This window comes from Lottia gigantea (genome assembly GCF_000327385.1).
Source record: "Lottia gigantea unplaced genomic scaffold LOTGIsca_88, whole genome shotgun sequence".
Classification (NCBI taxonomy): Eukaryota; Metazoa; Mollusca; class Gastropoda; family Lottiidae; genus Lottia; species Lottia gigantea.
This window is the reverse complement of record NW_008710892.1, coordinates 895,722-921,854: the sequence shown is the minus strand read 5'-3', so window position 1 is coordinate 921,854 and position 26,133 is coordinate 895,722. Positions and strand designations below refer to the sequence as shown.

Genomic DNA, 26,133 nt, shown 5'->3' with positions numbered 1-26,133 from the left:
GGTGACTGATACATGGCAATTCTTAGGTAAATTTGGGGTGTAAATCTCTGATTTAAATCAATGAGATGAAAGAAAGTAGTATTTATTCAAAAGACATCAAATTTAGATGTTAAAAATATATTCCTTGGCCAAATCTTTCTGTAAGGATCTTTCACAGGTTATCTGTACCAAGCTGCAGCCTAGTTTACTGGAAAAATGAGGATAGATGACTTTTTCTGTACCCAATCACAGGGTTGTTGAAAAACTACTTTTTTTCAGGTCACCAAAATGCATACAATTTTGAAATGAAACTCTCTTTTGGTTTCCAAAAATATTGAAATTCTGTTCTTAGGTAGAGAATGGCATCAGGTCCTCTGGAAGGGCATGCCAAGTCTGATTGCCCCCACCCTCAAGAGAAATTATCACAATGTAGTAATTTCAATGTTGTTTTCTTGTTTGTCTCCTGTGAACCAAATCTAAACTGTAATGCTATAATCATGTTCTGGTTATGGAATTCTATCTTTGAAAGAGGAAGAAGAATTTGATGATAGTCTTGTCTTTGAGCAGTCACTGACCTTTCTAAAACTATAATAATAATAATAATAGTGATTATAGCAGGGAAATGTGGAGATTTTCAGATCCAATCCAACTTCCATGTGTTTACGTTTACTCACATTGCAGAACGATTCCAAAAAAAGTTTTTGTCTTCCTTTAAAGATTAGAAAATTGCTTTTTTATAAAATGTTGACCTTTGTTGAACTATTAGAAAGAAAAGTGATTACAACATGTAATCATAGATTTGAATTAAGGAGAAAGCCGACTTGTTGGATCCAAATTACATTGCAAGTTGACTTATATTGTAAAACGATTCCAAAGAAAGTTAAATCAAATGAAACATTGCATTCAAATGTGCACTCAAAAATAGATATTGGCACATGTTACATCACAACTCAGCCTACATTGTGCATTGTCAAAAAAAACTGACTTTGTTGGCAAACATCTTACATTTCCCAAATACATTGTCTTTTTTATATCTCGTAAAACAGTATCAACGTAATAGCTTGCACAAAGTGTGAAAAATAATTTTAAAGATTATAATCAACTTAAGAATAATGCAATCTTCACGTTGTTTAAAAAAATAGAATTTTTGGCAGTTTGTTTGTATTTCCTGAATAATTTGGCTTAAGTTCAACATTTCAACGCAATAAGCTCAAAATGAAATTTACAATAATAATGTTGTACAAAATAGGACTAATTTAGACTAATGTTGTACAATGTAGGACTAATATACTATTTCTGTTGTACAATATAGGACTAATTTAATATTTTGTTGTACAATATAGGACTAATTTAATATTTTTTTGTACAACATAGCACTAATTTAATATTTTGTTGTACAATATGACTAATATAAAACTGTATAAAAGTTTAAATTCTTCTCCTAGACAAGAGAATATTGATTTTGAAGACTTGCCAATGCCAGGATTGAATGGAATGTGATTTTTATTGAATTTTATCATTTTTTAAAGGTTCCTCGGTCTATCTACGACATTTTATAACAAGTTACTTATCTGTTAAACATTTTTATATCAAAATTGGTGTAAATTATGTTCTAAAAACTTCTACTTAATTCCAAATTCATATCGATTTTATAAAAATGATTTTCATAGTTCTTGTAAGGTCATAATGTTTTTTATCAAATATTGAGGTGGATTAAAAATTTACTATCAGTTGTCTAACATATGTTGTTATCTCAACTGCATTTTATTTATTTTTTGATTACATAAAATCGATCTTTTACAAATCTTGTCTATTTTCCTGAATGAACACATTTGAAATTGCAAATATCTTTTTTTGAATGTTGTGTAAACAAATTAGGTATAGAGGATTTTACATAAAGAAAATGCCACAATATTTATAAGAAAAAAGCAAAAACTTCTTTTATTGAATTGAATGCTCATCATCAAAAATCTAAGGGGAATCCTGTATGGTGTTGACTCTAATGCTTTCAAAAGTCTCCCCTATTACAGCTCTCCACCCATATCTCGAGTTTATATCCAGAGTTTTAAAAGAGAGGATTAACATGTTGTGTTAATGTCACGACTGTTTTGATGTAAGTCAAGTTTTTATTTATAGAAACTATAAAGTATACATCATTAAGTTTTAATTTTAAATAGATCTTGAATTTAATTGGCAGGGTAACAAAACATACTATTTTTATAATTAATAACACTATTTAAAAACAAACCTCATTATTTTAAAAGAAGCCTCACTATTTAAAAACAAGCCTGATTATTTTAAAAACAAGCCTCACTATTTTAAAAGAAAAGGATTCTTTTCTGCAAGCAATAGTTGTGAGATTAAATAGTCAACCATAGTAGACAATTGGCATAATACATAGTCATTTCAACTTTTCCAATACTATATCTTGAAAAATACTGGTTTTTAATTCTGTAGATCTCTGCAGGTCTAACATTGAAAAAGTTTATGAAGAGAAATAAATAAGTTAAAAGGTTTTTTAATTGCAGGTTGATTTATAATTTATAAAAGTTTAGGTTTGTTTAATGGTTGAAACTTTGGAAACTATAATAAAATTATTTTCCTTTTAGTGGTCTTCATACTTCATTTGTTTTTCCACTGATATTTTTTATCCATATTGGCTTTCTTCAAATGGAATTTCTGATATCAAAGTCCAAAAGCTAATACTCCAATCTAAGCCACATTTTTAATATTGTGTGTCGAACAAGAAGAACCAAATAACATTATAAGCTGTGAAGGATTCTTCGAAAGGGATGCCAAATTAACACCCATTTGATAAACCCAGATGATTTAAATTCCAGCAGGTGTTCAGAAAGAGTGACCATTCATTGCATTACAATTAAAAAGACAGAGTTATAAATCCCAGAGCTTCTAATACTGTCCTTGAGAATGTATATAATAGTATTGTTTGGTGAAATTCCACGATAAAACAAAGTAAAGAAAATGGTGCCTATTGGGAAATATGAAAAGAGCCTGACGTGATGTGATATTAAAGTACAGTATTAACCTAGGCTTTACCTAGATATGATTACAATGAAAGGTATGCCAATATCAATATATTGATTGAGAATACCTGACAAACATTGATAGGTCTTATAAAATAGGTCACATTTCTTCATAGTTTATATAAACAACTAGAACAACCTGGAATAGGACAAACATTCCAGATACAATTCCTTCCAAAAACAATCATATTCAAATATTGTTAGATCTTATTTCAACAACCTGGAATAGGAGACCCTTTTCAGCGTTCTCATAATACAGATATACTGGATACAGAACTGCCTTTCTATAGTCTAAGATTCAACAGAATAATTCATCATATTTGTACAATTTCAACTTATTAACGTCATAATATCAATAAAATTATTGATTATTGATTATTGAAGATATGATATCTATTTCAATGTTAAGTAATTCTATGATATTTCCATTCACCTTAGAAAATAATTTTGTTAATAATTAATGAAACTATCATAAGATTGTCATCAATATAATATATACTGAGAAATATTATATATCTATTCCATTGTCAAGAAATTTTCATCCATTCAATCAATGATAAAACTGTTAATTTAAATATTTAATGAACGAAACACGTTTTATAAAACCAGCATGTCAGAGAGAAAGTAAACCTAATCACCTTGTATTGTTTTAATGTTATTATAACAGTTAGACTAACAATATTGACATGGACTGGTGTCTACATGACAGACACATGCTGGGTGCTGATAAAACATGCAATGTGCATTTATTAATGGTGGGTGAAGAATGCCTCACTTCTACAACTCAACTCTACAATAGGTTTGATGTTTTAAACCAACCAATCAACAATGTGACACTTTATGTAACAATTTCACACCTTACAAATAAATTGACTTTCTGCTCTTCTTTCTTTCATTAACTTCTTAATGTTAAAATATCAGTGGACTTGATCTGGTTGATACAGTCAGCAAGTCTTGTCTTCAACTTGTGATAAGATGTCAACCCTGCTTCTACACAATTGGGAACTCTGATAACATCAATTTGCTTCACTACCAGGGATGTAAGACATCCGGACATGGAAATGGGTTGCAGATTCATTCCTTTTCCAGATAAGAAGCTCAAAACGCCTAACTGTCTATGCTTCCTAAAAGATCTGGAAATGAATTCAATGGTCACTTACGTCTTTGTATTTCAATTTTCAATCAGATGTCTGTAGTTTTATGACATAGATGTCACCTTGAATTAAAATTAGAGTTAAGGTGAAATGAGAATTTAACTCATAGAAAGCACGGGCCTAGGTTTGAAGCAAGGACTCTTCATTTATAAGTGCTGGTTAGCTTACTTAGTAATGTTTTTATCAGATTGTGGATTTGGTACCAATTTAAACATGTATATTAGTTTGAAAACGTCAACCATGGTAATTCAGAAGCCACATAGTTTGTAGTACGTGGTGGTCCATCATTAGAGCTATCTGACTAGCTGTTATCAGATTTGTCAACTTAGTACTATTATGAACGTAAATAACTAAATATCGCTGATGTTGACGGCTTCTAATAATATCAATCCTTAACAGGACAAATCATACAAGTGCTCTTAAATATTGAAGCCATTTTGGGAGACTGAATTACTAATTGGGTATGAGTTGAAGATATCATAGAAATATCAACTGTTAATGAGACCATATTGAAATCTCTCCGCGAGCCAGACGTAGATATTAGGTTGAAGTAGAGGCTCTAGACGTATTGAAGTAGTCTTGTTTCCTTATTACTCCTTTATTACTCTCTTAATTTCATTAATTAACATTCTGATTCTAGTGATATCGCACTGACTGTTTGATTCAGATGAATTCCATAAGGATCTGAAGAGGACAGGGTGTTTGATTCAGGTTATATTTAAATCAGATGCCTTTGATAAAAAATGACTGTTTAATCTTTATCACTCTTTGTTACTCTTTTAATTTCATTGATTGATATCACACTGTTTGATTCTGATGAATTTCATTCAGATTAGAACACTTGGAGTGTTTGATTCCGGTGAATGCCGTTAGGATTAGAAAACTGGTAGTGTTTGATTCTGTAGAATTTCATTAGTATCTGCAATGACAGAACCTGTTTCAACAGACTGAATTTCAATTTAAATTGTTATCAAATACCATTAATATCTAGTCCTAGTCAGACATGACTGGCAAATACTGCCCTATCAACAACCCTGTCTTAGTAATGGTATGATTTGTAATCAACCGTAGGAGAGATTGCATGTCTTCTTCATGAATACACACAGAATTTACATCTTGAATTATAGACATGAATAGAGTCATTAAGAAACATTCCATCTTCAAGCGTTGACTAAGAGAGTAGAATGGCAGCACAATTTGATAAATGGACACATCATACAAGTCCAAAGATCTTTAAGTGCAGGCCTTGACCGCAGTCAATCCTTTGACCACAAACGTTCATTTTCAATGAATCAAATATTTAGAAATTGGTAATAGAGGATGAAATAGTATAAGATGATTAATTGTCAATATTTACACATTTCAAGATGGTACCATAGTTGTGCTTTGTTTCCAAATTGGTAGAACCATTTACAAAATAACAAAATAAAACTTAAAAAGCCAGACTCCATACATCACCTTCAAACCCCACCCCCACAATCAATTCTTCTACAATATACAAGACTAGATGATTGATTAACACCTATACTCTCTGATTCTAGTTTTATCAATTCGTGCTCGTAAGATGCTTATTTCTGAAACTGCAACTTGTATGTTTTCAGTGTATAGTCCTAATGAATGATGATGATATTAAAGACAAATTTTAAATAGCGTATAGAACCATAACAGCCAAAATTCAAATTTGAGACATTTCCCTAACAACATGTCAAGTCATTTCATATTTCATATTTTCTCTGTTTAATCATCAATAGACATTTCAATACAAACATGGCATGTATGAAAGGAAGGATAGATTACCAGTCATTACAGTGGTTGACCTGAACGTAGTTTACAATATTCAACTTGAATCAATCTTATAAATAAACCAATTTACCAACATGCCAGCACCAGAATTGCTGAGAAAGCTTCTGAAGAATTTTAAAGAATGACAAATTCAGTCTAGAGACATTTTGACCTGTTGCCTGAACCCTCGTTAACGTTAAATTGTTTCGATGAGTCATTCAAGATGACTCGTAGCAGGTTTGATACGAAGACGATTTGGAATTGATTAGGGGTGATCAGTAAAGGTCATCAGAGGTCAACTGTGATGCTGATAGCTCATTCAATCAACTCCCTGTTCAATTATAGTCAATGACAGAACAGAATTGAGGAGTGGAGGTGTGCAATACCGTAAAAATCAATTCTGCTGATTAAGCATGTACAGTAGGACTCAATTCTTTCAATATTGCATGTTTTTAAATTTTCCCAATATTTCTCTCACTGCCCACTGCATTGTGTAGCCAGTTTCCATCATTAGAAACGGGCAGTAGGACAGAAAATACGATTTCATTGTTTATCTTCATTTAATTTCATTTGTTATTTAAATTTCTGTAATTAAACCCAATTTATAGCATTTGTTGACCATACCTTGCATCAGTCTTTCTGAAGTTACTCATGTATGGATACACCAGACATCCTCCAAAGAAATAGGTGAGATTAATACATGTGGCTCCATATCAAAATCAGTAGAGCTTTAAAGTCAAATCGCACATCTCTATCCTCTAATGTTAAAAACTAATCAAATTGACTTGTCAATAGTTATGTAATGAATGATAATGGTGGATCTAAATTAGCCAGATTTCGCTCTAGGAATTCAGATTTTTATAATGAGATTCAAGTATGGACAGTTTTCTTAAACCACAAATTTTTTTTCTCAAGATTTTAGCAAATGAAAAAAGAGACTCCACATAGCTGACATTTAATAATATAACACAATTTTATGGTATACTACTCCTGAGTTTTATTGTACACAATGTTTTAACAATTTACATTATTATCACCAGTTTATATGGTATTCTACTCCTGAGTTTTATTGTACACAACATTTCAACAATTTACATTATTATCACCAGTTTATATGGTATACTACTCCTAGGTTTTAATGTACACAATGTTTCAACAATTTACACTGTCGTCATCAATTTATATGATATACTATTCTTGAGTTTAATTGTACATATTTCTACTCAGGATTAGTTTATGATAAAATTGTGTTCTGTTATCAAATGTGATCTCTACCCCTAAATATCACTTCATTTCAAAAGGAAACAGTGACTTTATAAAAAGAATTATAACTTTGTAAACATGAAATGATTTCTCATGCGATTCTTGGTAAAACATTTCGGTCACGCCATAATTTCTGCATGTCAACAAAAACATGGGGTGACAATTGTTCGGGAGAATTTGTCAGCTTTATATGACTTCCTGTTGGAGAACGTTTCAAAAGAACGTGAGCCAACCATTATAAGAACAATGTAGTGGTATGTGTTTCCAATTAGTCAGACGTCTGGCAATGGTACCAAGGTTTGGTATTCGGTACCTAATACTCTGTTATATAACTGTGACTATTCAAACAGCATGGTCTGATAATGTGATGTTATAATAGTAATATTATTACTGAATATGTTTCAAAGAAAATTATCATTCTTGGTTAAAAATATACTTTAAGTGAAATGATTGTAATAACAATATGTAATTGAAATGGAAATTGAAATTAAGAAAGCACAGGCTGAGGATGTTGACAATTTGAGTGCCAACTATGATCTACTACATGATAATTGAGATAGAAATTTGGAAATGGTTTTGCTTTATTTGCACTATGGATGTTCTTTAAGATGCATGGAATCATGTCATTTGTAGAAGATGTATTTCTGTAGGATTACTGTAAAGTCTGGATTATAATTTAAACACGTGTGAAATCTAGAACTAGAAAGATGATTTATAAAGATTTCAGTATTCAATAGAAATGATTTTGTAACAGATAATAAAAAGCCTGTTGGAAGGATTACAATTTAAAATCGTGTATGATATTTCAATGTTATAAGTAATATTATATATTAAAACTCTAAGCTTAAAAGATTGGTATAATGGAACATTACATAATGTGAAATAACAAAAAACTCTAAAAATCCTGTGCTTATATACAACTGAATTCTCAAGTGAAGAGAAGAATGTAACTGGATAATAGGGAATATCATCTAGCAGATTTCAGTTAAAAAAAACTCAAAAAATGTGTTTTTGAAACTCTAGGGGTTATGAAACTGAATTCCGAAGTAGATTTAATGATTTTGAAGTTCTCTACTGTAGGAGATAATTTAACTGGATGATTTGAAATTAACATGTTACAGTTGGAAAATTATTCCAAAAACAAGATATAATTCCATGTAGGCTAAAGGGAATGATGTAATGGATAATCAAGAATTGTGATTAGCAGATTACAAAAAGAAAGTAATTCCTAAAGCTAAAAATAATTAAAAAATACTGAGTTGATATAATTAAGGTTGTAGTGATGTTATAAGAATATATGTAATGATATTGGACCTTCAGGCCGGGGAGAATGACATAATTGGATAATCAGGAATCCTGCCAGGCGGATTAAAGTGCCACATAATTAAAAAAAACTTAAAGAAAATGTGTAATTGAAAATTCTGCAGTTATATAACTGACTCTGTAGTGGGGTTATAACAAGATATAATTCCATGTTGGCTGGAAGGAATGATATAACTGCATAATCAGGAATCCTGCCAGGCGGATTACAGCGCCAGATAATTAGCTGCTGTTATAACAGACAGTGTTATATAATTTCGTGATTTATGATTAGTCTGAAATGTTTTGGAGAATTATATTCGGAGAGTAAGAATATTGATATATATTTTATTAAGAAATAAGGTTTTTAATTAGCCTTCATCATTAATCTATAATCTATAATCGAAATTAAGAAGTTTATAGTTTACCATCTCCTTCTTTCTGATCCCTACTTCCAGTTTCTTTAGATATTTGACAATCATAGTTGGTATAAACTCCTGAAAAGTCTTCCAGAATATAATGCCAATTCACAATCCATCAACATACAATGAACAATTGAAGAGAAAACATTTGTGTAACAGTTTCCTGCACTTTTCATCCTGAATATGATTCCAATTTCACAATCCATAAAAATACGATGTTATCACAGTATAAAAAACCATTGTAGTTACATAATAATCATCTATTATAATTTGTGTCTGGTATAATGACAGTCTGGTAATATAAAATTCAGGTTATATTAAATCTAGCAACTTATTTCATAAATTTCATATTACATTAGCAATTATCTAAGATCCTCTATATCAGCTCTGGTAGGGCCATTGAAAGACATAAATACTTCTATTGAACAAATATGAAAATAAACACAAAACAACAATCAACACACATTCACTCAAGTTAAATATAACACTGACCAATATACACCATTCTTAATTTAAATATATATTGAACTAGAATTAGATATTGGAAATTGCCACCATTAATTATCAAACAAACTTAAAAATGAATTCTTCTTTTTTCAGAAAACAAGATCTCCGAGAGTTAAAGTTGCTACAGAAGCAGGAACATAAACAATATCAGGATCTGATGTACAAAGCTCATGTCGCTCGTGATGCACAAGATAGAAAATTTGAAACTGACATGCAGGTAAGGACATTTAAATGATTTGAATTTGGACAAGAAATTGACAACAGTGGCAATTCTAAGAATCAGTAAGAGACGGTTAATTAGGGGTCACTGAATTTCATGATGACCTCATGGACAATTTTTTGTCTACGTGAAATGATAGAATTAATGATAAATTTGAAAAATGGATGAGGGGATTTAGTGCAAAGCCAAACCATCTCCAGTTCAGGCGTAGCAATGTCACTGAGTTAGAAAACCATTATTGTTCTTACCAATTGAGAATGAATATTGTACATGGATTGAGGATTGATTGGTCGAAAATGGAGAGTGTAAAGACTTTCTATTGGCCAATGTACATACAGATTGATTTAGAGCTGGGGTCCTGCTCCGTAAAATATCCTACGATCAATTTTGTCAGAATTTGAATATTTCTCAATGTAGATTTCCACTTATGATTAATTCTCATGAGATTTTTTATGAAAAACTGAACCCAGGTCCCTTCTGTAATGTTACGAATTAGTGCCTTGATATTAACAGATCTGTCCTTCTAAACACTTTATAATATTTTTCTTATCAAACTCAGGTCTGCTGAAAAACTGAAAGTATCAATTTATATTGTTTGATAGACAGCTCTGAGTTTTTCAAGTGATAAAAAATTACAACAAGGTGTCATGTTCAACTCTTTAGATTGTTTTCCTGTCATAGAAAACCAGCAGATTTATAGACAATATTCTACACAATAGTCTCTGATATCAAGTTATTACAAACTTCATCTTATACCTTGACTGTAATAATCACCTCTCTTGTAAATGAAGCGCTTTGATTGGATTGTATGTTAGAGATTACAGCTAATCAGAATCCTTGACAGAAAGTCCGAAAACAAAGCCATAATGAATACAGCCTTTCTGTAGAGGGTTCTAATTGGCTGTATTCACTGGTGTACAATCCAATCAAATTGCTGCAGTTCGTAATACAAGAAAGATGACTATTACATTCAAGGTATAAGACAGAAGTTTATAATAGCTTGACATTGTAAAGATGAGTCTATGGTTGCTGTGGTATTTCAGCTCTTACAATTAATGAGACGTGATTCCAACCCACACAAATTTTTGAATTTTTATGATTGATGATTTAATGACATATTGTGATTCTAACCTACGCAAATTTCAAATTTTTGAAAACCTCTATTTGATTTTATATATTGTAATGAAATGGTTTAATGATAATTAAAAATTTTCAAACTTTCATGCGAGATTTATATTCTACACATTGATTTCTTGTGGGTGGGGCATTTTAACTCTGATAATTAATGAGACATCGTGATTCCAACCTACACAAATTTGAATTTTTGAAAAATATTTTTTTAAATTTTGAAGTGAAATGATGAAATATGATTTTGAACTTTGCTTTTCAATTTTTAATCTCAAAACTTCCACATGAGAATTATGATTTATAAAATATTTCACAAATTTTGTCAATATTTGACAATACTTTTGTTCTGTCAGCCTACTCAAACTTTGATACAAAGATGTGAAATGTTGAAATGTGTTTGTGCAATAATATTTTCTGAGTTTTAAAAACCTTTCAACCATAATTTCTGTAATATTTTACTCTCAGTGGGCATTGTTGTAGCTTTGCTTATCTTTTTAACATTTTCACCTCTCTGTAAAAAATTAAAAGAATATTCTGAATAACAATGCCATGGATTCGCTTAGTTTAAGCCTTATGTTACCGGCAGACACCAAGATATAGGACAAAGAGACATATATAATTCACACTTGACAACAAAATATACTTTATTCCAACAAAGTTGAGTACCCGCCGAGCGGAAACGGGTATCAGTACAGTAGATAAGGATACTAACACCTAGTATCTTTCATTCAAAATCTCCCTAATCTCCTCTTACTATGTAAGCCTCTCTACTAACATAGGGAACCTGTTCCTTCAGACTTCTGTGTTCTGGAGTCTCAGTGTTTCTGTGAATTCATATGACAGAGTTCCTCGAATGAAAGAAATTAAACTCTATTTATACATTTTGAGTGCCCCATAAACCGACTTGCCTGGTACTCTTATGAGTTAAAATAATACATTAAAAATACGAAGCCAAGCCCTACCCTATTAAAATGCATATCATATGAAAGCTAATGACTTGTAGCATATTGTGAACATATAATAAAATGGAAATAAATACGACCCATGCTTGGCCCACTTACCTAAAGGTGAATTTCAACATGATTATCTCCCTTTAGTGAAAAATACAGTAAAACTGAGTATAAGGGAACCTAGCTGAATTAAACATTAAAATATAACAAAAAAATGAAATAAAAGGACAAATTGACCAAGACCAACCAATCCTGGAAATCGGAGTAGGTAATTAACAAATGAAAAATGGTCACACTTACTTATCTTTTTGACTTATTTTTTTAATCTTTGAAACTTAGTTTAAGTTACTAAAACTTTAAGGAAGAATTTAATTTTTTTAATTTTTCAATGGATGAAAGCTAGTGGTTCATGGCTAACTTCTTACCTCCATTCCAATGAGACCGCTTAATTCTACTCTCCCTCTCTCATATATCATTTGCAAATTGGAAAAATTCAAAAAATGTTCTTTCAAATTTCAAATCTGATTTAGTTTCCATGAAACTTCTCCAGATTGAAACTTAGTTCTATCTTTCAAATAACCTTACAACTATACAATTAAATCTCTCTAAAGCTTGTCTAAGTTAATTTTTAATCTCTATATTTGATGTAAACACCTTGTTTTGACATTTGAGCTGCCCTTCCAAACATGTCTGGAAAATAGAGACAAATCAACACTCCTGGTTTCTCTCACTCAACTGATAAATTCTTCAAAGAAAAAGAAAATTTTCTGAATTTAATTGTCCTTGATAATACAAAGGTTGGATGTTTTTAAACCAATTGAATTCTTCCTGACGTTAATGAGATTTTAATGACAACGAATTGATCGAGGACCTTCCTTAACCCTTTGAATGTTGATTTAATTAGGGCTTAAAATAATGGTTGTATAAGAAGTCATAGAAGCACAAAGAGATTTTTCTTCCTTCCACTTCATCAAGCCTTCTCACAGATGCTAATTCCTGAAAATTCTCTTTTTTTAACTATTATAAATCTAACTTTTTAGAATTGCCATTTAGTTTTGAAGTTCTATTAAAGAATAGTTTTCAGGAACTATAAGATTTGATGGTCGTAATGACAAATGTAACACATGTTAATTTAATAATAATAATTGTGTTTTCATGTCTCTTTCTGAAAGTTTTTGAGCACTAGAAAGTTTGTGTCAGCGTTCTTAATCAAATTATAATATTTTTAGAGAAGGATGAATTAGCCTTTACGGACTTATTGAAGGGATGTTATAGTCCACATAGTTACATTCTGAGCTTATAATGTCAATTTCATTTACCCATATTAACAGAAGTAAAATCCAATCTTCAGATCTCCTGTGAATCAACAAAATGGTTACTTCTGATCCATGGAAGTTTAGACTACCAGTCTTAATGATTGTAGTTAACTATCTCTCATACAATACCATATATGTCAGTTAGAGAACTTTAATAATTATTCTATATATGTGTTATCAACGTCATGATATTTCTCTATTTCAGAACATGGTTAAGAATTATGACCAAGATATGGAAACTTTAACTAAACAGCAGAAACAGCAAGTAGAGAAAGCAGAGCTGGCACAACAACAAGATATGAAAAACGCTGCTAAAAAAATCAAGGGGGAACAGGTAAGGAATGATAGAGACCCACAAAAGATCCATAACCCTTTAAACACTGAGTGTTATTAAAATTAAACATTATATACTTGAGACTCCAACTATGATGTAAAGTTTATGATGTTAATTTGAAGGATGTCACTTAGCAATTCTTAATATTTCTTAGAATCAGATTTAAATCTTTAATAGTAAATTATGTATGAAATATGCCAGTGGTTACTAACTATATTTATAAATGACAGAACCAATTACCTGTCCATCATTTTACTTCAAACAGTTTCTAACTCTCATCTTAACTTCAAACAAAATATAAATGATAACACTCATAAAACTTGTTAGTGAAGATAGAAAATTAGATTAACTTCTACTTTGACCAGAGTAAATGTTTTTTGCTTCTATCTTGAGTTGACAGTTTGAAATTGAAAAAGAATAGGATATTGAAGTTTGATATAACAAAAATCCATTCCTTATCTTTTCATTTACATGTTTTATATTAAAATATCCAGTCAGGGGTCGAAATAGTTTGGATTGGACAGTAAACCAATGTCCTGTGTATCAGTAGCATATGCACATTAGAAGAAGATTTTGCTAAAGGTGTGGTCACATGAGCTGTCTTGGTCAGAGACTTTTGTCAACGATTAGTGTCTTGTCTTGAGTTTCAACAACTGGCACGGGCAAATGAGGAGACAAAAATCTCCAGTCGGTCGTTTTCCACCTTTTCGATAATCACGGGCAATTGAAAGGAAAAGGAATCTGATTGGATGATAACAGCCTGTTTTGCAGATGATAAACTATCGGAGACAATTATCAAACCTGTCGGTGACTCAAGTCAGAGACAAAAATCTCCGACCAAGACCGCTCATGTGTCTGGGGTGTTTCCGCTATCTCCCTCACCAAAAAATCTTTGTGTTATTTCAGGAGCGAGAATTAAAAATGTTCAAAGAACAACAGAAACAAGAATTAAAATTGTTTAAACATGAACTGGACATGTTACCTAAAGAGACGAAGAAAGAGGCCATTAAAAAACGGAGGGAAGCCAAAGAAATAGAGCTGACGGATAAGGTAAGTTAGGTGTTCCTGCTTGATACAAAAGGCTGAATCTAAAATCAAAAAATTCATTTGTGGAACTTTGAGTAGATCCACAAGTCAAATAACTGTACCAAATAAACTTGATGAGGTATGTCAGCTCTCTGAAAGATATGGAGTTGACAAACCTAGAAACCATTATTATCAATGTGGACTCTCTGAAAGAGATACAGAAGTGGATGCAGAGTTATTACCAGCCACAGAGCAGCATCAGATGTTATCAAAAACATACAAAATATCAAAAAAGGTGTTGAAATGAGTTATGAAATCTATGAAAAATGTAAAATATTTTTTTTTTCAGGAACGTAATTTTATGGAGAACCAACAAGAGAGAATGGACAAACATATGAAACAGTTGGCTGATCAACATCGTCAGAAGATAGCCATGTTAGAAAGTCAATTTTTACAACAAAAACAACAACTTCTCAGAGGTAATGTCTTTTGGATTATTTGATTCTGTCATTGGTCTAGAATATTTCTTTTTAAATGCTGCAATCAACTTTTCTGATAACTTCAGAGTAAGGATTTAAAAAGTCCTTTGTTGACTTAACGGCAAGTTGAAAAAAAAACAGTCTCAGGGTGGCGGCAAAATAAATTGGTTATTCCTGTTTAATTGCAGCACGAGAGGCAGCTATCTGGGAACTAGAAAAAGAACAACTTCATGAGAAACATCAACTAGCCAAGGGACAACTTAAAGACATGTTTTTCTTAAAAAGACATCAAATGTTAACAAGACATCAGAAGGTTTGAGCTTTTGGTTTTTATTTTTTACCCTTGGGTTAGATATGTTTGGGTTCTGGGTTTTGTCCCTTGTTTTTGATTTTGGTTTACCAAATGTACGCATACTGTTTTTGTCAAAGATAGTAGGGGATTGTCTTGTCTTGTGTGCAATATAATTGGGATTACATGTCTAGTATAGGGTTGTTGCTGGATATAGTGTGTCAGTCATCTATTTGACACCCCTCAACTTTCTATTGAACTCTTCTGCACATGCATACTTTATTAAGCAGTATATTTATGATGGGAAGAGCTCATTGGTTAGATTAGGGGTGTTTTTTGTTGTCTGTCAAAATGTACCCTGCCATGGTTATAGCATTCTGTAGAAGAACCTAGTGACTTTGTGAGGTCTGATCCTCGTCAGAAGAGTGTGTTTACATTTTGTCGCCCATCCATTAGGTTTCTTGTCCATGCTAAACGTTTCCTAGGCCCTTGTTTTGCTTGTGGGATACTTCCCTAGATAAACCTAGCAATTTAAGCCAGTGCTTGTTAATGAAAGGTATTCTCTGGGTAGAAATTACATGTAGGTTTTGGGTACCTTACCATATAACAGAGGGATTTATGGTGTATTGTTTAACACAGGGGTGTGGATTTGTATTGCAATGTTTCTCAAAAATGTCTTAAAATTTTTAAATGCTTTAGTGATGAGTTATTTTTTTGAGTAGCCCTAAACTTTGAGAAGCATGGCCAGATTTTTGGTAGCTTTTCTGTCCTGTCCCTTCTTCATTCTGCTTGTGTTTGTGTTTTATATTAATCTTTGTTTTATTCATTCTACTAACTTCTAGCCTTTCATTCATCCTTTTATTACAATCATCCTCTCCTTTCATCTAACAATGTCCAGATGATCAGAATTTAATTGTTTACAAACGGTAAGTCTATGTAGGTATGTTTTTAAAAGTATTTTTATTAGAAGTGAACAAGAAGTTCGTAGCTGCAACTGAAAGTAGAAGACAGTAAGGTGTACAAAGATATAATTCGGCTAACGTAATAACTAATATCAAAATAACAATATTCTGTCGTTGTCCAATCTGACTAGGGAAAAATTACGAAATTATTTGTCACTTTCTATAATGCACATCCCAGATTAAACAAGCTCTTACTAGGACAAAAAACTGTGCACTGTCTCTGCAAATATACAGTAGATCTGATAGGACTTCTGATTCTGTCAGCTGTCTGACAGTTCTGTTCTAATGATAAATAGATCTGATAAATCATAATGATAAGAATCATCTTCTATGATAATTACTAACGACTTTCACCTCGTTAAGCATCCATACCTATATTCATAATTAGTACAAATACTTACCTACTAAACTTAATAGGTAATTAACCTACAAACCTCGTTATTATTGATAGAGATACCAAGACCACACCTTGTGAACTCTCTAAAAGTTAAAAACTCTTTAACAACATTATTAGTAAGAGCTATTTATTAGCTGTACCATTTCATCTCATATGTTACTAAATATCCAGACCAAACCTTGTTAACTCTCTAGAGTCATGAAAACTCTTCAGAGACAATTACTATTGAGAACTTGATAAGCTACTCCAGGTCTTGCACCCTTATAGAGGAGAAGTGTTCTTGCCATATGACCTCTTTCTGTATTAGTATAAGCCATACCATTTGATTTCATATGTTACTAAATATTCACCCCACACCTTGTAAACTCTCTAAAGTCTTCAGAGACAATTACTATACTATTGTGAAGTTGATTATTTATACTAAATCGAAACCAATTCAAGACTTGTCATAATAGAGATCCAACTTTGTGTTAAAACCCTTCCAATTATGAAGAACTTTATGATAGATACCAATACCATCTGGAAGTTTTGGCGAATATATGGCCTCTTTAGATTAACAGTAGCAGATCTTGCTGCATTAGGCATAGATGTCTATCCCATTAAGATTTTACCTAAAGGCTTGCTAATCACTTAACAGTACTCTTTCAATATAAAATGATGAAATGTTAGTTTGTGCCTCAATGATGATGAAAACAGCTACCAAAAATAATACACCATTGTAATTCTGTTAACCCAATTGGCAAGGGATATGTTAAAGATATATTGATGATGATAATATTTCAGTTAGAACGCGGTGCCCTGACATTATCCACTGACTATAGTACATAGTACAGTTAGGGCCTTGATTTAAACATTATCTAACTTTGGGTTTTACACTTGCTGGCTAACATGTAGATCCAGGGTTCAATCCTGGCATAGGTTGAGATAATACCTTCTGATTTTCCACCCCCGTTTCCCACTATCAGTGATTCAGGTCTGACAATGAAAGAGTATTTGTTCAGATGGGGCAATAATTCGAGGTCTAGCGTGCTACAGGCAGTGTATGTTAAAGATTCCTTGACAGTTGGAAATTGTAAAAGAGTAGGCAAAATTTAAGTCATTTCATACTGGATAGCATTGTCTGTCGTCATTGGCAGAAGTAGGCTAATGTTGCTGTCTTTGCCAAAATTCTGTCATTTCACACTGTAAGGTGTTGCCTGTCTTCATTAGCCCAAACAGATGCAGAAAAGTAGGGTGTAAAACTCCATCTTCATCTTGTCATTTTCTATAAAACTCCTTAAAAGTATATCTAAAACAAATGCAATAAGAAATAATATCGGGTGTATATGGTGAACAGTAAGTAAAGCTATTGATTCTTTTCTTGGGAGGTAAGTAGATTTTTCTTGTCATTCACCAACACACTTTCTTTTTTCTAACTTTGCTCATCTCTTCATCATCTCATTGGAACATAAATCATTCCAAAACTTTTACTGTTGGATCTAGACCTGTCCTTAAGAAATTTTTACAATTTTGCTTAAAATATCACCAATTAACAAAACAAGGCAAACATTTAGGCATGTATGTTCCCAAATTTTGTCTCTTGAAGCAGGACCTGCTCTTGGATTTTTGTTTTTCTGCTTTAAAAGATCCAAATTAGGAAAAGGGCTAACATGTTGGTAGACAGAGTTTAGATAATTGTTGGAAAATTTTGGACACACCTTAACAAGGAAAGGGACAAACATGTGGGCGGTCTGGAAATGGATTTTTTAACATAACCTGTCATTGTTTGCCAATCCATGTTAGGGAAAAGTGGTAACATGTCTTGTTCTGATCTACAACTGTCTTTAAGTTCTTTATCAATTTTATTTCTCTATATGTATATTGTTTTGGTGCTTTTCTTCCCCTATCATGACTAACAATTCTTATTTATATATACTTATAAGAAATACCAAGTCAAATTCTGTGATTATTGAGTCCACATGTCTGATTTGATCTGAAAAAATGGTTCTGGAAAGGCTGACTGTGCATTTGGTACATTCAGATGGTTGGCTGTCCTTTTAGAACGGTTGGCTGTCCTTTAGACCAGTTGGCTGTCCTTTTAGAATGGTTAGATGGTTGGATGTCCTTTTATGACAGTTTGCTGTCTTTTTAGAACGTTTGGCTGGCCCTTTAGAACAGTTAGCCACTGTCCTTTGAATATTTGCCAGTTTTTCTGGAAAGGATACCATCTGAAAAATTCATAGAATCAGGCTTGGCATTTCTTATTTCCTTTATCCTTGATCTCTCTCTCTTGTCATGTTGTTTGGATCCTATGCTTGTTGGGAGTTACGTGTTCTTTATCCAGTCTGCTAATCATTGGGGTCATTTATTGTATGTCTATCTGGGTATTGCTTCACCCTTAAGCTGTACTAACTGTTTGAATTCCTTCAACTAACAGTTTTGTCATGCTGTTTTCGGGGGTAAGAGGTCCCTCATATCTCTAAAAAGCCCTGGGTTGTAATCCTAATTTGAATGATATTCTTCTAGTAATAAACCTCTTTTCTGTCCAATTTTAGGAAATCGACCAAATGAAGAGATATAACTCAGTGAAAGAGGAAGAAATGTTAAACAAACATCATCTGGAGAAAAAACGATTGCCAAAAATATTACGAAGTGAGGCCAAGACGAGAGCACAGATGTTTAAACAGAGTTTACGATTGAGTGTGATTGGATCACCTGAAGAAGACAAGATGAAAATCAAACAGGTAAGAGGAGGGGTTTGTTATTATTGTGGGGGTGGGGATAAGAGGAACAGGTGGGGAGGGGTTTGTTATTATTTGGGGTGAGGGTAAACAGGTAAGAGAAAGGGGGTGGTATACAATAATTGTTGGGGTTTGGGAAAGGAGGGTGTCAGGTAGGAAAGGGTTTATTAATGTCAGGGGAGGGGCTTAGAGGAAGAGGAGAAACAGGTAGGAAAGGAGTTTGGAATAGTAGTGGGGATTTTGAGTAATCTTGCAATAGTTGTTAGGGAGAGAGTTGGGGGTTGGCATGACTTCTTGAACTGAATTTTGACAAAAAAGACATTGAAATTTTTTTGAAGGACTCAATTTACCTGTGAAATATATTGTTTAGAAAAGGTGGACAAGTTGACTCATTCATTATAATTTAACTTTCTTTCTGTCGTTTAACAGTTTGTCTTTGAAGTCTGAAGGCCTCTTTTTCCTAACTGCTGATGTTAGTAAAAGGTGGAAAGGTTTAGCTCAGTGCAGAAAAAGTTGTTGACTTCTGATTTACCTAAGTTATTGATTTTGGCAACAACAAAAATCGACTTTGAACTCTGTCACTTGACTTATGATTGTTGAAGGTTGTTTTTTTTTGGCAAAAGCATTATTAAATGTGGACTGTGTTGTCACTTTTGTTTAATCAAAATTGAAATTTGTTGGTTTTTGTAAAACATTTTTGACTCAATGTTGAATTTGAATTGAATGTTGTCTGTACTTGCATTGAGTTGACAAACTTGAAATATGTTGGCATTAGGAAAACACTTGACACTGTGCATTTATATTTGATATCTTGTGGTCAAAACCAAGTACTTGAAAACATTCGGTGCATTAGCTGTGTTGAGCTTATAAAGAAAATGGTATATAAGTGCATTGAAGTTTGACAAATTGGTCCGGGAAAAAAGTTGAAATTTGTTGGTTCAGGCAAACATTTGAAGTAGTACATTTAAATTTGATATTTTATGGTCAAGACAGGTATTTATTTGCAGATACTTGCTACATTAGCTATTGTTATTTGCTTGAATCTCTCCACGTAATAAATGGTACAGTGAATATTTACTTCACAAAGTTTATTCAAATTTGTCATAAAAAGGGCTTGGTTCACAGAAAATTGACTTTTCAGGGTGAAATAGAGTGTTGGTTTATGGGCAGAATTTGTTTGGGTGTATTTTATATCCACTTGACACATGCACTAACAAAATGGAGTCAAAATATATCTTTTAGGAAAACATTTGCCTTCTGCATTCAAACTTAACCTGGCAAATGTTCAAAAAATATTTGGTACAACTAAATGAAATTTGGGGTTGTATTATAAAATTTGATTAACTTATTTTCATGTAAGAATGAATTGTGCGCCCAAAACTTGGCATTAAAGCGAGAAGATATTGGTTGTGTACGAGTTTTGAATCTTGCCCAGATGTACATGAATATCCTTACTTTATTTTAAATGTATCAGTGCACAATCTTTGCTTGGCTCTACAATTTTAACGATTTACGATTTTCAGTTCGATGAAAATGAGAAGAAGAGAATGAAGGCTGAGCAACAGAGACAAGACATGAAACATAAAAAACAGTGGGAGGAGCTAGTATTCCGTAACGAGACCTCTCAGAGAGAGTTGGAACAACTCCAGGCCGAGAAACGTAAGATGTTGATGGAACAGGAGACTGCTAAAATAAAGGAGATAGACGAAGGGTATTCGAATGAATTGAGAGAATGGAAAGCCCAGCTTGTTCCTCGAAAACAGGTTGGTTCTGTTTAAACTAGATTTGAATGAGTAACTTGTAGCGCAGTCCAGTACAGCGTTTAGATTGTTACGTTACATCATTTACTTGTTTCTGTCGAACAAATGGTGGTCGTGGATTCTAGTCTCGAGCAGTGAAGGGCTGGTGACCTTGAGTTAGTGTTCTTTCCTCTACTATTTCAGTCTGTCAATGGGTACGAATAATTTCGGAAAGATCAATGTCAAGGACTAGCTGGTAGAAAGGATTGAAGGAGTTGTTATCTTCTCAAAATGGTTTCTTACTGAAAAGGGATGTCCTCATAACAAAGTTGTTAAAGTCAGATTGTTGTTCTTTTTTTCAGAAATTAGAAGAAGAATTCGCTCGTCAGCGAGAGGATCAAGAAAAATTTTATGGTTCCACGATGGAGAGTGAGTCTTCACACCCATACCGTTCCTTACAAGGTACTGGACGAAGTCGCGATGAAACGTTAAAATCACGACACTCCACTGTTATATAATATCTTTCTATTTTATTATCGTGTACATAGAATAAATACTGGATGTCTGAGACTAGTCTAAATGGATGATTGAGACTACTCTGTTTGTTAAAGACTAAATGATCAAGTATTAGATATAACTTGATGTTCGAAACTACTGGTTGTTGACAGTGCTACTGAGATATCCATTGCATCAGTCTTGATGTTCAAAGCTATCAGATTCCTGAATTATCCAGGATTTCGAGTTCAATGGGTATTGACAAGAGAGACTAAATGTTCAAGACTAGTAGACATATACAGTGAAATGTCCAAGATTTGCTTCTGAAACTTTTTCGACAAAACACAGTGAATGGCATGAATGAAAATATATTAATATGAGAAATTAGGATTGTAAATATGGTCTCAGAGTAAACGTTGCTAATTAGGCGTTGGAGTATCTGTTGGGGACCAAAATCCCCTTTTCTTGATGAAATGCTGAGTTAGGGCACAACATGAAAACGGGCTTGTCTCCAAGAAAAAGGAAATTTTTATTCAGGGCAGAAATAGTGTGCCAGTAATTAATTTCACACCCCTAATTCATATATTGAACTATTCCGCACATGCATTTATTCTATCAATATGATATTAGTTAGAAGAGTTCATTTACAAATTAGGGATATTTCCTGCCCATCTTATAATTTCCAGCAGATGATTTCAGAGAGCTCCTACGCCTAAAAACTGTGTTGATATGTAATTTTTGACAATGTTTCAGAGGATGCAGATGCACCAATGGGAGGTAACTCTGATTAGCGATGATCTATCACTATTCAGTAGAATGTTTTTGATAAATTTGTAAGCAGTATTTTTTAAATATCAGGGCTTCTGTTTCGAACATTGAGTTGATTATCAGCCAATTAGAGCTGCAATGTACCCTTAGCTGAAAGTCATTGAACATTGGTAAGGTTAGATATTCAAATATATCGCCAATTCTATCAAGGAAACAGAATCCCTGATGCCCATATTAAGACGTAATTCACATCATTAAAAATTGAATGAAAACTCGCACATTCTAAATTTATGAGATTTTGATGGCAGTAGACTTGGTTCATGTTGGTTTTGTACTAGAAATAACACTAGTTTTGACTAAAAATTAAATTTATGTTTTGCTTTACACCATTAAAACTTTGATTGAAAATTGGTTATTGATTCGTTATTGCCAAAAAGGTCATTGACTGAAAAACTGAAATGTCGCATTGAGTTTTGGTTGGATAGAAAACAGGTGAATTACGTTAGTAGTATATAATGACGGGTGTGTGATGTGTGAGAGAGAGAAATTATATATAAATATTCTATAAAGCATAAATTTTTCACTATAATTATTATTATTATTATTATCTTAGTTTAGATTACTTAGTTTTCTAATGGTGCTGTTATTTTTACTTCACTGCAGATGTCAGCTTTTTCTGCAGAAGTACATTATTTGCTGCAGGACTAAATTATTCACTGCAGGACTAAATTATTCACTGCAGGACTATAATATTTGCTGCAGGACTGCATTATTTACTGCAAGACTCAAAACACTCTGTTGCAGAATTGAAATATTCCCCTTCGAAACTAATATGTTTAATGAATTATCAAGCATCACTGCAGAAAAAATTTAGCTTCCAAAAATAACTTCACTGCAAAATTGATGATTAAGGCAAATTGAGGAGATTGCTTGCTTGTTGCTTTGAAGGGTAAACTTGCTTTGCTTTTTGCTGTTTGGATTCTATCACTGCATGTATACTTTTTCAGAATTTTTCAAATTTTTAAATGCTTTAAATATATTTTTTTTACGTAGAATAAGATACCAAATGTGAAAAACAGAAAACCTTAGAATGAGGAATTTTGAAATTTTGTTTAAGCACTGCTTTCAGAATCCAAATGGCAACAAAAACATGAAATTTTAAGTATTAAATCAATTATTGATTGTTGATATTTCATTTTAACTGTTGAATTTTGCTATTTGCCTTAAAAAAAGAAAATTTTATTTGCCATATCATTTTCTGATATTTCTGAATATTTAGTCTGATTAAAAATAATAATAAATGTATTCTGATATTTTTCCATGAATACTCCTGTATTTCCCTGATGTACTGTGATAAAATTGAAACATATTGTAGGTAGGATTCAGTGGAATAAGTGTATATTATTTAAAGATACTGGCAAAGCGACTTCTATATTTTTACAGCTTGTAGACTTGTTTTGAGTTATTTCAACTTCCATTTTCATTTTGATAGAACCTCAATTGTTTTTTAATCTGTATGATTTAATTTTTGCTTCAAAATTTTGGATATTTTTATCTAATTGCTTGATGATTGGATTTCATTTCAATACTTTAAGTTACTTTAACAGAAATTTCATGACAAAGCATTTTTGTCTTACAAGCAAGTGAATAATTTAAAACAAGCTCTTACAGCTTATAAAAATACAGAATTCAGCTTTGCATTATCTTTAAGCTCTGAAATATTTAAGCATGTGCAGTAGATTATTATATTGGTGATTTGTTTACGGTACCCATAGAATAGGATAGGATCACTTTTTCCATCTTGTACAGTTTTAGATTGAATTTTGTTCTAATACTTACAACCCCGGGTACATTGAATGATTCAACAAACAGGCAAACAATAAGCGATAAAGTCAAACGAGTTTGTTATCATCAATGGGATTAGAATGTGGACAAGATTGCAAGAGTTGGGAAATTTTAAAAACAGTGTTTGAGAAGCATAAGCAAATATAGAAATTTAACTACAAGCTGATGTAAACCTCCAGCAACAATGTATCACTTAATGATACACTTTTATTCTATTTGTGTATCCCACTGTATCTTTCTTAATTTCGTATTCTTTTTTTTTGCTGTTTTGTTGAAAAAAAACTCATATTTCAAAGTAAAAGAATCAGTAACATTTTAAATGCTGTTTAAAACATCAAAGTTGTGATTTCAAATTCCTCAGATATTTTTATGAGGTTTTATTCTAACTAAATATTCATTTTCAACTTTAAATATTGTATTGAAAGATGTTTATGTATTTTTTTATATCAAAAGGATGGAAAATGAAAACCGCACGCGATATAACAAGTGATGTGTGCGTTTCGATGATTTTTATGCGTTCTGGCTCGTGTAGAACATGTCCAGAACAGTCATCAAGCACACCCATTGTGGAGGCCACAAGAATGTCTATATATATGTAGTATATGATAATAATATATGCTATCAGAATATTAATATGAGATATATCAGGGTCTGTTCTATTCTTATATCCAGATGATTCTGTGTACACCTTATACTCGACAGTAAATTGTAGGCATGTATCAAGCTTTAAAAATTTGGCAAAGGGATTATCCCCACATCCAAAAATCTCTTATTCATATGCCCAATGGTGATTTTGTGTCTGTAAAAACTTGACGGCCGAGTTATGAGTTTACTATTGTGAAGATGGGGCAAATGTTTTTGATCTGATGAGGGAGGGGACAAATTAAATATTAGCAAACACACGAAGGTTAAAGAGACCATTGAGAAGTTTTAAAACCATGTCTAGAGTTTATATCATGGTGTGTTGTAGAATCATCTGAATATAAAAATAACTTATTGTGAATAATGTAGTTAATATCAGTCAAATAACTTTTTATTGTTTGTATATAATTGGCAGTGTGTGAAATTATTTTTATCTGAGAGCTCGATGTTTTTACTGCTCTGCCAGTGCTTCTGAAAGACATCTGTGAACTTTGCAATAATTTCATTCGTGATATTTTAAATTTTAGGGGGCTGGGAATATTGAGCACAATCTGCCTCATTCGAGCATCCTTATTTCCTTTTTAGTTTAAACATCGGAACCAGCTCCATTTTCACTGAAAACCTACATGATATTGGACGTTTGATGTGATCACATAAAAAGATTCTATTTTCTTCAATTCAAAATGAGAGTTAACTGTTGAAATATAGCAAACATCCTCTGTGAAAGTTATGCTATCGCTCTACAACATCTACCGAGGATTGCCAAATGAAACAGTTTCAGACCCTGGTAAGAACATCAAAACATCAAGTTCTCAATAAATGATGGAATAATTCCTATAAATTGTATAAAAATTTTCTCCAAGTTATAAATGTAGTAATGTATAAATAATAAATACATTCTTATGATAGAAAACACTCACTTGTTATTTTGGGGGGTGGGGAATAAAAATGATCTGGGGTTTCTAGTTGTTGAATGTTGAACCCACAACATAAATAAGCCTTAAGTGACTTTTAAGGGTAGAGATCACATTAAATAACAGAATACAATTTTATGGTATTCTACTCCTTAGGTTAACTGACGTTACAACGTTTCAACAATTTACATTGTCATCATTTATTAGGTCACATGGGGCGGGTGGGTTTTAAAAGCCACTTATAGTCTACGTCAAGGAATAATTTTGAAAAATTCTTATAGGTGGAAGAAATTCCTTGGCCTTGATGCTCCATGTTCCCGACGACAGTGAAAAGTTAAGGGAAGTAACTCTGAAACAAACGACCTTGTTCAGTCGTTGTGATCATTAAAAAATAATCTAGAGGTTTTTGTACGTTTTATTGTGTAACCCATTTTATTTTTAAAAGGGATTATTGCTATT

The 26,133-nt window shown here is 32.3% G+C and overlaps 1 protein-coding gene across 1 annotated transcript in view; it reads left to right on the top strand.

Moving 5' to 3' along the window:
• The window catches only part of LOTGIDRAFT_223090 (hypothetical protein), a gene marked incomplete at its 3' end in the record, with an annotated part of 67,278 nt that extends 45,750 nt beyond the window's left edge, over positions 1-21,528 (top strand). The window contains exons 12-21 of the mRNA XM_009068028.1: positions 3,641-3,763; positions 5,846-5,881; positions 9,544-9,667; positions 13,270-13,398; positions 14,305-14,448; positions 14,774-14,903; positions 15,092-15,216; positions 19,086-19,274; positions 20,795-21,034; positions 21,373-21,528. Of these exons, the coding sequence (XP_009066276.1) occupies positions 3,641-3,763; positions 5,846-5,881; positions 9,544-9,667; positions 13,270-13,398; positions 14,305-14,448; positions 14,774-14,903; positions 15,092-15,216; positions 19,086-19,274; positions 20,795-21,034; positions 21,373-21,528 (1,396 nt within the window). The remainder of the gene's footprint in view (positions 1-3,640; positions 3,764-5,845; positions 5,882-9,543; positions 9,668-13,269; positions 13,399-14,304; positions 14,449-14,773; positions 14,904-15,091; positions 15,217-19,085; positions 19,275-20,794; positions 21,035-21,372) is intronic.
• Between the last annotated feature and the right edge of the window lie 4,605 nt (positions 21,529-26,133).